The sequence below is a fragment of the Cheilinus undulatus genome, linkage group 6, assembly GCF_018320785.1.
Source record: "Cheilinus undulatus linkage group 6, ASM1832078v1, whole genome shotgun sequence".
NCBI lineage: Eukaryota > Metazoa > Chordata > Actinopteri > Labriformes > Labridae > Cheilinus > Cheilinus undulatus.
This window is the reverse complement of record NC_054870.1, coordinates 53,548,629-53,565,312: the sequence shown is the minus strand read 5'-3', so window position 1 is coordinate 53,565,312 and position 16,684 is coordinate 53,548,629. Positions and strand designations below refer to the sequence as shown.

Sequence of the window (16,684 nt, the reverse complement as noted above, 5' to 3'; positions counted from 1 at the left end):
TATTCTTACAGCTCTGAGTTTTATTCTAACAGCTCTGAGTTTTATTCTAACAGCTCTGAGTTTTATTCTAACAGCTCTGAGTTTTATTCTATTATAACAGCTCTGAGTTTTATTCTAACAGCTCTGAGTTTTATTCTATTATAACAGCTCTGAGTTTTATTCTAACAGCTCTGAGTTTTATTCTATTCTAACAGCTCTGAGTTTTATTCTATTCTAACAGCTCTGAGTTTTATTCTAACAGCTCTGAGTTTTATTCTATTCTAACAGCTCTGAGTTTTATTCTAACAGCTCTGAGTTTTATTCTAACAGCTCTGAGTTTTATTCTAACAGCTCTGAGTTTTATTCTATTATAACAGCTCTGAACGAAATATATATTATTTTTATTGTTTTATACGTATGCTGCCTTTTTCGGCTACCCTCAGAGTTAGAGTTAATTTAACACCAGGGTAAAGTCAATATAAATGTCTTTTTCTTAGTTTATGGTGGGTTTCTGAGTTATTTCCCTCTGATATCTGTTATTATATGCTATAATATGCCGTTTCTCTTATATATCATTCGTTCCTATTACTCTGACATCCATACTCTCTTGTATTAGATGATAAAATTTATGTTTATACCAGAAGGAACGTCATCAACACGGAACTACAACTCCCTTCTATCCGGGCGCGTTCTATGACGTCATACGCGCGCGACTTCTGTTTGTTTCCATGGAGCCGTTAGAAGCTGGACGCCGAAGTGAGCGGATTAGCTGAGAGCTTGTCGGTTTGTAGGAGTTTGTCTGTGCTTACGGGGTTTTAATGATGTCAGGACTAGAGAATATCGACCATCCCGACTCTCTGTTTTCATTTGAGCTCTTAGTGGAAAATATCCGGTTCAATAAAGAGGCGAAAGTTTCTGACGAGTTAGCCGTCGGAGTGAGGCTGCTGGATTTCCCAACGCTGCTCATTTATCAGCATCAAGAGAACAGAGGAGGAGATAACCAGCAGAAGGCAGCTGAGGAAGGAGAGCACGTCTTTAACAGAGGAAAGTGCTGCTTCTTTAAAATGAACCGGAAGTCTCTGCACTCCCAGCTGTCCAACACTCCTCTGTACGCCATGCTGCTGGATGTTAAAGAAGACATCCCCAAACTGGTGGGGACCTCTCTCATCTCTCTGAATAAAGTGATGAAGAGGATCAGACAGGATGTGACGGAGCATGGGCTCTCTGCTCCTTCGTCTCATGGTGAGCGCGGGCTTGTTGGGGTTTGCAACCTCAGAGGGGAGAAAATCGGATCCATGTCTCTGAGTTATAAAATGCAAAGTCTAGGAAGTAGCTTGCTGCAACATGCAACAGAGAGAAAGGCGATTCAGGGCAACAATGCAAACGAAGAACTTGTGAAAGACAGCAACAAACCTGCAGAAGTATCGCCTCTTGACTGTGGGAATGCTTCTTCGACCACACAGGACAAGACTGAAACCTTGCAAAACAACGATAACCAGGACCAAAGTGTGTGTAATGAGCATAATGCAACAAGCCAAACTCCTGAAAAAGCAAAAGAAAGCCAATTTGAAGAAGCCTCACCCATATTTCGCCCACCACATCTCTTTTATTGCAACACAGCTGAGGAGAGAAGCAAACATGAAGCTGATTGCACATCATTGAATCCAAACTTAGATAGTTTTACACTTGATGACTCAGAGGAAGAAAGCAGAAGATCTACGGTGGCCCAGAGTGGAAAACAAGACGTAAAATCACCAGAAAACAGAGGAACAAGTGGTGTGACTCTGAATGCCGTCAGTGAAGCGATACAGCAACTGCCGCTGTTAAACGCCCTCCTTGTGGAGCTGTCACAGCTGAACGGACAGAGCCCACAGCAGCCTCTTTCTGTTCATCCCAATTTAGCCTGGATTTACAGGCCTGCTTCTGCAGAGACGTCAGCCATGCAAAACAAATCACTGCACAAAACTAAAGGGATTAGTCCCAATTTAAAGCATTTACATTCCCCTAGAAACTGCTCTACACCTTCAGCTAGACCTGCGTCCTCAAGAGTGAAAGACAGACATGAAGAGAGTCAGAGTTACAGCACGTCTCCGAGGAAGAGGCTTGTTTTTGGTACCACTAAAACATTTAATCTGAGGCTGAAGCAAGCATCGCCCTTGAAAGGGACAAGGCGGGAATGTGTGGAGTTAATTCAGAATAAAATGCAGGCAAGTATGCCTAAGGAGAAGAAAAAGACAAGTAATAAGATCAAGTCAAGTAAAAGAAAATCAGATCTGAAGCAGAGCTCTGTTATTAATGAAAATATTGAGACGATGATTGAGAACGTAGCAGAGGACCTTACACAACAGCAAACTATCACATTACAAAAGAGGAGCCTCCAAGAGAGTCCTAACTCTCTCAGGAATTCAGTAAAACCATCCTTTCCTGAAAGAAAAACAAAGTTTATTCACATCCCCAGTGCTGAAAGTGACATTTCCCCCCAGAACAGAGACATGAGCGAGCATCACAGTGAATCAGATCAGTCAGACGCTGGCAGACACAGAGGGAGCACAGAGTCTTCCAGAAGCAGCAGACACAGCAGCTCCAAATCTTCATTTTCAGACTCTGCAGGAGGAAACGTAGAAGACGACTACGCCGATGACTTTAACAGCCTCGAGCCCAGTGATACTCTCTCTCCTGATGCCCTGAGCAGCCCTGAGCTCTCCAGAGCCAAAACACCAAAGTCCCCCGTCCGCCCCCCGTCTGCCTCCGGCTCTGAGGGGGTCCACAGGAGAGCGGTCCTCCCTGTGCCTGTCAAAGCCCCCAGCTCCCCTCCACAGCGCGCCCTGAGAGGGACGCACATCATCCGACCTCGAACCCAGGGGTCGGCTCTCAGCTTTTCCTCGGATGATGCCGACAGAGACACGTCAGCTTCCATACAGACCATCCTCTCCAGAAAGGCGACAGAGAGCAGCAGAGAGGGACGGAGCTCCTTCACTGACAGTTTAACATCACCAGGAGGTCTGAGGAGAGAGTCGACCAGAGACAGACGAGCAGCTCGAGGACTTTCTACAGAGTCAGCGTCCTCTTTTGATCCAGAGGAGGTGGAGGACGAGCTCGGATCACTGGACTTCAAACAAGAGTATAAGCACATCTCTGAGCTCGTGGCCAACAAACTCCCGGGTTATACCATGTGAAGAAAAAACTTTTATAGTGAGATTGTCAAAATTTACAATATGTATTTTAAAATGATGCATTCCTCACTTTCCCAATTTTGGGTGCTCAGGACCTGTAATTTTTGCTCTGTTTAGGAAAATTCTTTCATGTTTGTTTTTATTGTACTATTGTGTTGTGTATTCAGTCATATGCCCCGCCCACATGGGCTTACATGGCACCAGGAATTTAACCTAATCAGGGTCAGAGAGGACAGTCAGTCTTTCATTGTCATGGAACAGAACTTAACAGAAATATTGAGACAAAATAAAAACTACTCAAACAGACTATCTTCTCTTCTTCTCCAGGCTTTTGAGACAAAATTAGCAAGTGTCAGATTTGAACAGCTGTTCCAGTTGTTGTTCATCAGGACTCTGCAGTATTTCAGTGTTAATTTCGTCGACTAAAACTCTGACTGTCCGTTGACAGCCTTTTTTTTTAAACTAAACTAAAACTAACAAAAATAGATCTGTGATGACTAAAACTGACTACTAAGTTTAGTTTTCATCAAGATGACTAAAACTAAACTAAAATGTAATGTAGTTTTTGTCAGTCATTCAAAATCCATGATATTTCTCCACTTAAGGTAAATCTGTCAAAAAACAATGCATCTGTATCTATTCTGTCTCTCAGCTGTAGAGAGCAGGGACCCCAGGTTTAGCAGAGAACACACTACCATGATTTGGTACCAGATTTAGGCCAGAGAATAAATGCTTGGACTAAAGTAAAGACTAAAATATGAGGACTTTTATAGACTAAGAGAGTCTTGTGCATTATGGGTATGTGCAATATGTGTGGGTTATGTAATTGCATATTTGTTGTAGTCTATTACTTCTGTATTATAAATTGGCAGCTTCATCTGTGCAACTCTTGGAGTCCAAAACAAATTTCACTAAGGGGACTAAAAAGTGTATCGTATCATAAAACTAAACTAAAATGTTTGACTTAAATATCTTGAGTTTTGGTCGACTAAAACTAAACTAAAATGTCTCGAGTTTTCAGGTGTCTTGACATGCTGGGATTGGAGTAAATCCTAGAACCCCGAGAAAGCATGGCACAGCTGTTCTCTGCAGAAATGTAAAGTCTTTTAAACCCCACACTCCAGCAGCATGTTCAACATGTGGAGATACACAAGCATCATTAAGATGAGGAAAGGTGGAAATGGGGTTTAGATAAAGGTTTTGAAATGTTTTGATACTTCCATTGTTGATATCACATTTTTAAGAGATATGGCTCGGTATGTCTTTCATTGAATTTTCACATTACCATATACAGTATAACATGTATGATACAGATATAACAAATCTAAATTTAACGAAAAACTAATGACAATAAAACAGAGAGAAGACAGCCTGAGTAAGCATACTCAGAAATGCCGTGTTTTCATGTGGTAGGAGGTCTACTGAGAGAAAAGGCTGAAAAGTTAAACAGCTTTCCAATGCTACAGTGTCATTTAGCAGACATTTATATCTGGTATCTTTTGAGGGGAGGGAGGTCACATATCTAACAAAGTCCTGCAGAGAAACTGCATTGCAATAGACCAGACACGAGTTAACTTTGCATTGGTCCCATCATCCAAAGACCTGTGGGTTTTTTCTTTTTTGTCAATGGATTCTTTTCTTATTACTGCTGAAATTAAACTCCTTTTTAAATATATTATTTTAGTCTTAATCGTGCAGTTACAGGGCAAGAGGTGTTGGATCGTGGCTCTTTGGTATCATAAAAGGATGAACATCTCTAAATACCTACAGTTTACCAGAAACAGGTTTGTTAAAAAGAAGGCGTGCAGATTTAAGAAATTCTTTCTCTGTGTTTTTGCATAAAAAGAGAAATGAAAGAATCAAACAGAGCTCCTCCTTGTCTTGAAAATTCAATAAAGAAATGATGAAGGACGTGTGAATAATATAACTTTTATTTCAGCTAAAATGTCTGAAACGTTGGATTAAAGATCTCTAGGAAATCATTAAGCACCTTAATCGCTCAGTTAAATACTGCTGGACATTTGCATGAAGTATAGGACGACAAGTCTTTGAGGATCATATAAGAGGATGAAAAAATCTATATGCACGCTGTTTATGCAAATGATCAAACTGATAGGCTCTCATTTCCACTTTTCATGTGTTGAGAGTCTCCCAGAGCTCTGCAGCTCATTATTTCAGCGTGTTCCCTTTAAATCAAACCTGCTGCTTTGCATTTAAGTGTTGATGTATTTTGATGAACAAATCAGATTATTGGGGAACCTTGTGGTTTATGTTGCATGGCATTGTTGTTGGGTTTAATGTTACTCTCACTGTGGGTTTGAGAGAGACAACAATACTTACTTATTTGCATTGGTTGTTCTTTTATCATACCCTATGAGTACATTCATATTTATCTAGAATTTAGTTCATTTTTTAATTCATACTTTGCAGAATTGTTGTGCTCCCACATTTGCTCATGTTTATAGCACCACAAAACTGAACAAATGATACAAAATAGCATAAAAAGTTAAAAACAACTTAAGAAAGAAATGTCATTGTTTTTTTTTTTTTTTGTTTTGTTTTTTACAATTCAGTGTTGCTGTAAAATTAGACAGAAAGAAGGATTCAGGTGAGCTTAGTTAGGACAGCAACATTTTACAGATTCAGAATTAGACAAGAGTCCAAGTGGACAGAATCACTTATATAACAATAATAATAATAATAATAATAATAATAATAATAATAATAATAACAATAACAATAATAATAATAATAATAATAACAATAATAATAATAATAACAATAACAATAATAATAATAATAATAATAATAATAATAATAATAATGATAATAATAATAACAATAATAAAAATAACTGTTCAAATTAAACTTGCCTCCTCCAGCTCTTTCTAATCCACTGTCTAAACTCTTTAGCAGAGATAATTCATTCGTGCTTCCTCCATCAGTGAAATCATCAGAACCAGCAGATCCATCTCCTGTAGTGTTGATTTTTGTGAAGGTCTTTAACTCTTTGTAAACAACAGGATTGGTCTTTTTACTGAAAATAACTTTAAACTGTCCTCTACTACATGAAGTCTTAAATTTATAAATTGACGCTTTTGATGAAAATATTCATTCATATTCATGTTTATTGTTTTTTTTAATCATCATGTTTGTGATTGTTTTGATTGAGAGCTTATTAAGTGGTCTGCTTACCGCGCATGCGTCAACTCGATGTGTACGGAAGTGTAGCAGCAGAGGAGAAAACTGAGATGATCAAACACGTTTTTCTGACAGGACCTCCAGGTAAAACAGTAACCAGTCTGTATTTGGGACTTTTAACGGTAATATCGCTGTCAACAGTAACCTGTCAGTGAGCTGAGGGTCAGAGAAGGTTCGTTCAAAGGTGACGTTAGCTCGTTTTAGCGGGTTTTGGATGAAAATATCCAACATCAATCATTATAACCAAAACTCTGGCACTTTTATAACATCCTTTAACTCCTAACACCGAGGAAAGAGACGTTATCACACGTCATAGTTTGAAACATTATGTGTCCAGGTTTAAAGTTGCACTTTATTCTTTCTAATGAATGGAATAAAAATGTAAAGGCTCAGTCTTCATCATGTACAAGGAGAATAAAGTGAACTCCATGATCATAAATGTGTGGAGGTCGTTATGGTAGCAGAATTTAAGGCAAGGCTCGTTTATGAACAGAGCCTCATAAAGAAGAGCATTTAAAATGTTTACAAAGTAACAGAACAGGAAAAAAGAGCAGAAGGACATTAAAATGAAATATAAGAAAAATAAACAGAGAAAACGACATTCAGCAGAAATTAAACTGACAAAGAAAAAACTGTAAATATTAGTCGACTGAAAAGAGTTGAATAAAAAAGCTAATAGGAAACTGAACGGTTGGGATTGCAGCAGTGAATAAATATATAAATGATAAATATACCAGAAATGGAATAGTAGAACATAAAGCATACAGTAGAAATTGACCATTTTATACCATTTTGGACCATTTTGCCACCTGTAACTCATTTTTTTTGCCACTTTTCCCCCTGTGTTTGCCCCTTTATGCCTATTTTGGCCACTTCTTGCCAATTTAAGCTGTCTTTTCAATTAGATACAGTTTTTTGTCCATTTTCACACCTTTTTTCTGATTTTCGCCCTTTTTCCCTCCTTTTTTGACACTTTTTAACATTTTTTGCCACCTTTAACTCATTTTTTTTTACCACTTCTCACCCATTGTTTTGCCACTTTCTGCCCTTTATTGCCACTTTTCTCTCCATTTTGCCATTTTTCTCTCTGCTCTTTCTTTTTTTTATCAGCTTTAACTTATTTTATTGCCACCTTAACCCATTTTTTCACAATTGTTCACCACTTTGATTGTGGCTCTTACAAAGGTATTTTTCAACAGTTAGGCTCTTTGGTTGAGCAGGCTTGAGTAACACTGCATTAGAGGATAGTGGACATTTAATTCATCTCTATTTTTCTAAATACAAATGTTTTTATTATGTTTGACACAGTGAGAACAACAGAAATGTAAAAAAAAACATCAAATGCAGCAAAATGCATCAAATTGAATCGTAACCCAATGAATCATAAGCAGATTAAATCAGGAGGTGCTTTAAGATTCCTATGTCTATCATCTAATATAGATTATTTTGTTTTCAGCATCATGGGAATTTAGTATTGCAATTAAAATTGAGTCATGATTGAATGCCCAGCTCTGCCAATGTGTTGGTGATATACTTTTTCAGTTTATTCAGTACTCTCTCTTGTGCATCTCAAATAATTTCTGAAATCTGCTCCCTGATTTCTCATGAAGGAGGAGGTGGTGTGTCCTGAAAGGAGATCTGTTTAGAGCAACTGCTTTATGGGGTTTGGGTGCAGTCGTCTCTAACGACAAAGAAAGATGTCAAAGAGAAATTCATCTCTACACTCTGTTATTGGACATGGCGCTCACGTGGGCAGAAATACATGCACATGTAAAAGCAGGATGTTATTGATGTGCACTAATAGAGAGATGTTGAAGGGAATGTCTGCATGTGAAAGGGCAACCAGACCAACTGCTGGACTTGGTCTAACAGGGACTTGAATTGATGACCCAAGAGTTTCCAACCCAACACCGTAAAGCCTGAGCTCCTGCTGCCCCTTAAACAGAGTTAAAACCCGGCAGGAGGATGCTGCCACCTCAGTTATGACTGCTGATTTCTGAGATGTTTGACAGTGTCTCTTGTTTTGTGTGCAGGTGTGGGTAAAACCACGCTGGTCCAGAAAGCCTGTGAAGCTCTGGTGTCATCAGGAGTGAGAGTTGAAGGTTTCTACACAGAGGAGGTCAGGGAGGGGGGCCGTCGAGTCGGCTTTGATGTAGTCACAGTGACGGGAGAGCGAGGCCGGCTGTCCAGAATCAGGTAGCACAAATGTCCTTTCTAAACGCAGATACCTGCTGTCTTTGATGGAGCTGTTTTTTCAGGAACATCCATCTTCTTCTAACTCGCAGAGACGTGTCCGCTCTGTCTCACGGCAGACGGGAATACACGGTGGGACAGTATGTGGTCGACCTGCCATCGTTTGAAAGTGTGGCTCTCCCTCTCTTCAGAAATGTAAGACACCATCACACGGGCTTTTTTAACTCACCTTCATCAATAGATCACAGCGAGCAAATGCTCCCCACTTTACTCGCCATCAAACCTTTGCTTTTCTTTGAATTGATGGAATAATTGGAAGCTAGCACACACATAAATACCAGGATGACATTTTTAGTGTTGGTGGTGCCGTCTGGCTGTCACTGACCGTGATTAATCCGGCATGTAAAGTGAGCCTGGAGTGACGCCTACTCATGCTGTAAACCAAGGTGTGTGTGGGAGTCTGCTTTCATCTGACATGAAGGCTTTCTGTAATCACACAGATCAGCACGTGTGCCCAATGCAAACACTGAAACATGGGCAACATACATGAGGTAAGAACATGGTGAACCTGTCTGTGTGTTCACAGTGGCCTGTGAACCTCCCCAAAACTGCTGTGAAAATATGATAAATTCATATTTTTTACCACTTTAAATGAGTCAATCTTGTTCAGCCTGAAATATATGTATCAAATGATAATTAGATTTGGAAATTTTAACCCTTTAAAGGCCAGTACAGTTCCATAACCCCACTGGTTTTCATAAAAAAAAAACTAAAACTAAAATAATTTCCAAAAAATACATTTCAAGACCATTTTTGCCACCTGTAACTCCTGTAACTAACTATTTTTTGGTCCCTTTTCGCCTATTTTTGCCACCCATTTAAGATGCCTTTTGCAGTGAAATTCCACCTAATTCCCATTTGTCCACTTTTTTGCAGATTTTTGCCAATTTTAGTCACATTTCACTCTTTATTTGGTCATGTTTTTGACACTTTTGGACCATTTTTACCACCTGTAATTCATTTTTTGCCACTTTATGCTTTTTTTTGCTACTTTTCTCCCCATTTTTGCTACTTTTCCTCCTGTGATTGCGCCTTTATGCCTATTTTTGCCACTTCTTGCCAATTCAGGCTGTCTTTTGCAATTAAATGCAGTTTTTTTTTTGTCCATTTTCGCACACTTTTTGATTTTTGACAATTTTTTGCCACCTCTGATGTATTTTTTGGTCACTTCTCACCCATTTTTTCACCCCGTTTTTGCTGCTTTTTGACCATTTTTACCATCTTAAACTTATTTAAATTGCCACTAACTAACAGACTGTAAGCATGCCATATGGACTGTTTGCCATATCTGTAGCTTGGGATATATTTCACAGTAGGAATGCACAGATGCATCAGTTTTAGCATGTTTGCTAACAGTTAGCGGTCATCTCTCTTCTCCAGGTGGGTTCAGGAGGAGGGGGCGACAGGAAGGTGTTTGTCATCGATGAGATCGGTAAGATGGAGCTCTTCAGCCAGTCCTTCATCAGATCAGTGAGGCAGATTTTAGAAAGCTCCCCCTGCACCGTCCTGGGTACCATCCCCATCCCGAAGGGTAAACCTCTGGGCCTGGTGGAGGAGGTGCGGGGCCGGAGGGATGTCAAGGTCTTCACTGTAAGTATCAATAATCACACGCTCTCTCTGGGGGAGGAAAGGGGGTATTTAGGTCAGTTTAAGTCCAACAATGACTGTGGGACAGTGTTTACTGTAGCCTCTTGGTGTTATGAGGGCATCAGTCTGCTCGGTGACAGAGAGGCCGTGCCCTGCATTATCCCTCTCCTACAGCAGGATTAACTCTAAATCATGCGTGACTGATTCAACAACAAAGGCCGCGCTCACATGTCAAAATAATTTATCACGGAAGACTCAGTTATGGATATTGTCATGCAAAACACTCCCTCTCTGCGCTGGTTATAATACAGCACAAGTTTACTGAGCAGTGGAAACATTAACGGCAAACATATGATTTATAATTTCACCGCTGAGGCACAAGGGCAGAGATTAGGTGTTTACAACATGTGGATTGATAATCTGAAAGTGGACACTGAGGCTTACATCCTGCAGGTCAGCACAGTTTTATTGTTTAACTGGGTTGGTTGTATAATTCAAGATATCCTGACGACTATCCGTACTCTACCAGAGCCATATGTGTTAATACGATACTGAAAATTCAAATGTTGCCAACATCCATTTTCATACCGCAGCAATAAAAACAAAAGTCTAAAGGAGTTTCACTGACTAGTCTAGAAGACCCTGTAAAGCACTGATCATCAGCTGGGTTGTGGAGTCGCACAAAGGGACAAACATTGGTGAAAAAGTGGTGAAAACAGGGAAAAAGGGTTAAAAGTATCAAAAAGGAGTTAAAAAGTGTCAAAATATGAAGAAAAGTGGAACCAAGAGGATAAAACCTGCTGGAAAAGTGGTTTAAAAGGGGATAGAAATGGAAAAAATGGGTTAAAGAGGCAAAAAGTATCAAAAATGCGTTAAAAGTGGTAAAAACAGCAAAAAATAGCCTGGCAAAGTGGCAAACATTAATTTAAATGTTGCAACAATTATTGAAAAAAAATGTAATGAAAACGGGTGAAAAAGTGTCAAAAATGGATAAAAGAGTGAAGGGGGTAAAACGTGCAGGAAAAGTTGTTTAAGAGGGGTTAAAATCTTGCAAAAATTGGTAAAAGAGGAAAAAAGGGGCAAAAAAGGGTTAAAAGTGTTAAAAATGGGGATAGATAGGGATAGATCTCACTGGTAATGACTAAAAATGTCCTGAGTTTAGAAAGAAAATACAAATACTACTACAATAATATTTCAATCAGACCAAAATATTTCTTAAATTTTTGTAGATTTGAAAGTCCGGCTCCCAGGGTCTCTGTGGAGAATAGATCTGGCCCTTGTGCAGATGGACTTGATGAGTCCTGCTGTAAAGTGAAAATAAATCATGGGGCCTGTGGCTCCTGTCCCGCATGTCATTCCCCCCTCTTTCCTCCATGTTTATAACTCCTCTCCTATTCCATCATCACGTGCATTAAAAACACCCAAAATAGTTACAAAAAAGCAGGATACAGGGATAATCTTTAGAAACAGAAAACCTCAAAATTCAAAAATAGTCACCTATGTGTGGACTCAGCCTTACACAGAGTCCTGACTGGATGCAACAACATAGCTCATATTAACTGATTCCTAACCTGGAGTCCTGATAGAATGAAGCAATGCTATGTACCACAGCTATTTTGCCCCCTAAATGTTGCCTTTATTCTCTTTTTTTAACCTCTCATCAGAGCTTTTTAGCCAAGGGAAAACTGAAATTTACATAAATTACACACAAATACAAAATACATTCAAAAACATGCAGACAATGTTATTGTGCTGAAAGTAATTGCCAGGGTTGCTTTGTTAAGGATGCACCATATCATTGGATATCAGAATTGCTGCTGATATATTACTTATTAACCGATATTCTTACTGTGAATATGGGCATATATTGACTTTAGATTTTAGCCATCAGCCGCGATTAATCTGAAAATACCAGGATATCAGACATGCAAAAATCTGAATTTGTGCATCCCTGTTTTTTATGCAATGAGACAATGTGCAGAAGTTTGTTTTTTGAGGAGTTCAGTCCTCTGTTATAGTCCTTTCTCATTTAATAGATTATTTTTATGAAATCTTTGGCATTCTTTGACACTACTGGTCATTAAGATAATGGAGATGCATTGTTTAAATCGTGTTCAAAGTTTTAGCCCTGTACCTTACTCACCTTTGTTAATCTTTCCTTTTCTCCTTGTCCAGGTGTCAAAGGAGAACAGGAGCTCTCTGCTACAGGACATCCTATCAGCACTACAGGACTGTCTGAAACAAAGCTAACGTGTGGGTTCAGAGCCTCTTTAGAGGAGGAACCGTGCAGCCTGTGAGGGTTTTATGCTGACGGTCAGTTTTATTTGTGTCAGTGAGCGTACAGGCCAAGTGTTGAGTGGATCCACACACGCTCACATCAGGGTTATGACCCAACCTGAAGGACACGCAGAGCCGCAGGAGCAGTGTTTGTGTCACATGCATGCATTTATGTTCAATATTAATTTCTTTCTTTCGCATACGGCCTCAAAATGGATTACATGCTGAATAATTGATGGTGAGATGGAACACGGCGGGGAATTGTTCAGTTAGTGTGTAAATAACCTGCACTCGAAGAGTCCAGCACCGTTTGTGTTGAACACAGATCAGATTTATTTCTCATTAAGATCTTGGTTTAAAGCTTACAGCGTTCATTTTACAGTAACAAAGAAAGATTGTTGTAGATTTATTCTTTTATCGGCTGTGTTAGCCTCTCCTGTGTTTGTCTTGTCAACCGCAGGAATTGCTCACAGAGATCGATCAATATTTAACCGTGCTTGTATGTCCAATCCTTTCATGGTTTATTCATTCACCAGTGTGAACAAGAAATGGAAAAATAAACAGACATTGTCTTTCAGTAATGAAATTGTTCTGTTCTTTTAAAGATGCAAAAATGGTCATTTGCTCATCGACTTCGTAGCAATTTTGAGCTTCAGTCTGATGTTGTGAACGCTCAAATTTCACTGATTTTATGCTCATTTCTGAAGGATGGTGGGGTTTCTATTCATGAGCCAACATTAAAGGGAAATATGGCGACCAAATTAAAGATTTAAAAATGTATTTACAGCCCCAATTCCAGAAATGTTGGTACGCTGTGGAGAATATCTCATGGGACAACAGTTTGTAAATGTCTGGAAAGTGAGGAGACCAGTTTCTGGAGAGGAATGTTGTCTGATGATGTTCTTGTCTGATGGATTCTAGCTCAACAGTCCTGGGTCTTCTTTTCTGATGCTCTAAATGTTTTCTATTGGTGAAAAGTCTGGACTGCAGGCAGACCACTTCAGCACCTGGACTCTTCTCCTGTGAAGCCATGCTGTTGTCATGGATGTGGTATGGGGTTTGGCATGGTCTTGCTGAAATTGTCTCAGCCTTCCCTGACAGAGACGTTGTCTGGATGGGAGCATATGTTGCTCTAAAACCTCTCTCCACTTCTCAGCATTGATAGTTCCTTTCCAGATGTTAGAGCTGCCCACGCCATAGGCACTAATGCAACCCCATACCATCAGAGATGCAGGCTTTAGACCTGAGCCAGGAGAACAAGCTGGATGCTCCCTCTCCTCTTTAGTCCACAGGACACAGTTTTGTGGTTTCATCTGACCACAGAACAGTTTTCCATGTTTCCTCAGTCCATGTTAAATGAGCTTTGGTCCAGAGAAGATGGCGGTGTTTCTGGATCCTGTTCACATATGGCTTCTTCTCTCCATGATCCAGCTTCAACTGTCATTGGTGGATGGCACGGCCGACTGTGTTGACAGACGATGATTTCTGGAATGTTCCTGAGCCCATGCAGTGATTTCAGTACAGAATCATGCTTGCTTTTAATGCAGTGGCCCCTGAGGGCCCCTTCAGCCTTGTCCCTTGCTCTTAGAGATTTCTCCAGATTCTCTGAATCTGTTGGTGATATTATGACTGTAGATGGAGGAGATTCAAAGTCTTCACTTTTTAATGTTGAGGAACATTTTTCTGAAATTCCATCCATCAATTTTCTATACTGCTTATCCCATTGGGGCTCGTGGGGGTGCTGGAGCCTATTCAAGCTGTGATTGGGCGAGACCCCCTGGATGAATCACCAGTCAATCACAGGGCTGACATATAGAGACAGACAACCAGGCACGCTCACACTCACACCAATTTAGAGTTACCAATTAACCTAACGAGCATGTCTATGGTAGTGGGAGGAAGCTGGAGTACCCGGAGAGAACCCACGCGTGCACAGGGAGAACATGTAAACTCTGCAGAGTAAGGCACTGACCAGGAAGCGAACCAGGAACCTTCTTGCTGTGAGGCAACAGTGCAAACCCCTGTGCCACCATGCAGCCTATTTTTCTGAAATTGTTTTACAATTTTTTGCAGATTAGTAAACCTCTGCCCATCTGTACTTCTGAGAGACTCTGACTCTTTAAAATACTCCTTTCATACACAGTCATGAATGGGACAACATTCCTCTCCAGCAACTGGCCTTCTCACTTCCCAGATGTTTACAAACTGTTGTCCCTACTTTTTTGTAATGTGTTGCTCCCATCAAATGGAAAGTGAGCTAATATTTCTCATGAAATGTCTGTTTCAAAATCTGTATACAATACCAGTGTTTCTCAACCTTGGGGTTGGGACCCCCTTTGGGGTCGCGAGACACTGAGAGGGGGTTGCCAGATGCCTTTAAAAAAAAACGAAGAATATTTTTTTAAACTTATGCTGTTGCCTATTTACACCAGTTTTACCAAATGTTAACCCTTTTTCATCAATTTTTAAACACCAATTTTGCCATTTTTAGCACATTTTTTCCACTTAAAACCCATTTTTGTCAATTTTACACCCGTTCCATCACTTTTCTGCCTGTTTTTGTCACTTCTAAACCAATTCTTGCCACTTTCTGCCTCTGTTGACCCATTGTTGCCTCTATCAACTGTTTTTTTCAATCCTTTTGCTCATTTTCACCACAGTTAACCCATTTTTGCCTGTTTATATCAATTTTTCATTGTATTCCACCTAATTTCCACAATTTTGTTGCACTTCATAGCCATTTCAGCCACTTTTTAATAGCCTTTTACCACTTTTGTGCCTGTTTTTGCTATTTTAACCCATTTTTTTGTCATTTTTTCCACTTTCATCAAATTTTGGCCACTTTTAACCCATTTATGTTCTTTAAAAATCCAATTTCACCACCTTTTTACCATTTTTAGCCATTATGAAGAAATTTTTTAGCAGTTTTTAACCCATTTAAATGGTGTTTTTAACAAAAGTTTTTTCATCAGAAGAAGGCTAAATGAATAAATAAAGATATTTGTTGATAAGAGTGGTTATTATTCAGGTCAAATATAAAATATGGTTTTCACAGCTTAACTTTACAATAGCCCACGGTTTTGCTGACCGCCATGGGCCCTTAGTTTGGTTGGCGTCCCAGAAACCTCCCCCTTTATCCCTCCTTATGGACGGCCTTGTCTCCACATGACTATTCTTGAACGTTCCTGGCTGTTCAACCACCTTCAGGTCCAGCGGGGGTCCCCAGTCTCTGGCACCTTTATTTTGGGGGTTGGGGCTAAAAAGGCTGAGAACCTCTGTACTACACAGTGCTCCAACCTTTTTTGGAACTGGGGTTGTATGAAGAAATTGATTCAGTGCTTCAGCTCAAGAAAGTTTTTAAAGAGGCTCACAGCTTAGGGAGCCATCATAACATCATATATTATTTTTAATTATTATTTTTAAGACTTGAAAAGAAAAATCGAGGCAGAGTTTGGAGCAAAAGTTAAACATGAAAAAATAGAGGCATTAAAAGTAATATCATGATAAAGCCACAAAGGGAAGTTTGGATATCAGTGGACTGAAGTGACTGAATGAGTTATATGGGGGAAAATATTTATTCAAAGATAAAATGTAAGAAGATATGAAAAAAAATGTAAGAATGAGTCTAGTGTTGGTTTTAAAGAAGCTACTGATTCTGCTCGCTCTAGTTATGATTATGGTTCTCATCTGAGTATTTAGTCCAAAGTCGTAGAAGATCACTGAGGGTTCAGGAGTTTTCTAGCTCAGATGAAGCAGACTCTGTGTGAGCTCCAGTCTGGCAGCTGTTGAAAGTTTTTAATAGAAACTCTGGCAGAGGTTTTTGTTTGGGCCCTGAATCTTCTTCAGGTCATTTCAAAGTGAAAATCCATGGAGCTGTTTTTCTGGCCTGTGTTGGTGTAACTGATGTAAGCTGTCAGTTTGGCTGCAGAACGAGCCGCCAGCTGTGATCTGCGTCAGACGTGCCGCTGAGACAGCATCTGTTTCTGCGACCACACTGACGGACCTCTGCAGCAACCTGCAGGTCTCTGAATCAGCCTCAAAGTCCACACGGCTGTGGTCGTGTTCCTAAACGACCGTGGAAATATGAAGCTGTAGCGTTATCATGAGCACTGACTTCAGTGTTCGCAGGTTTGGTTCACGGCCGGCTGAGTCCCACCGTGCTGCTCTTTGGACGGCGATCCTCGGCTCCCTGCAGCAGGACAGCAGATGGGTTA

The 16,684-nt window shown here is 40.0% G+C and overlaps 2 protein-coding genes across 2 annotated transcripts; both read left to right on the top strand.

The window, feature by feature from the left end:
• The first annotated feature begins 721 nt into the window (after positions 1-721).
• map10 (microtubule associated protein 10) lies at positions 722-3,441 on the top strand. The gene has a single exon (XM_041788952.1). The coding sequence runs from the start codon at positions 798-800 to the stop codon at positions 3,153-3,155; it is 2,358 nt and encodes a 785-aa protein (XP_041644886.1). The 5' UTR covers positions 722-797; the 3' UTR covers positions 3,156-3,441.
• Positions 3,442-6,357: 2,916 nt separating this feature from the next.
• On the top strand, positions 6,358-13,047 carry ntpcr (nucleoside-triphosphatase, cancer-related). The gene is made up of 5 exons (XM_041789835.1): positions 6,358-6,437; positions 8,387-8,549; positions 8,639-8,741; positions 9,987-10,196; positions 12,369-13,047. The coding sequence occupies exons 1-5, from the start codon at positions 6,404-6,406 to the stop codon at positions 12,441-12,443; spliced, it is 585 nt and encodes a 194-aa protein (XP_041645769.1). The 5' UTR covers positions 6,358-6,403; the 3' UTR covers positions 12,444-13,047.
• Positions 13,048-16,684: the final 3,637 nt, after the last annotated feature.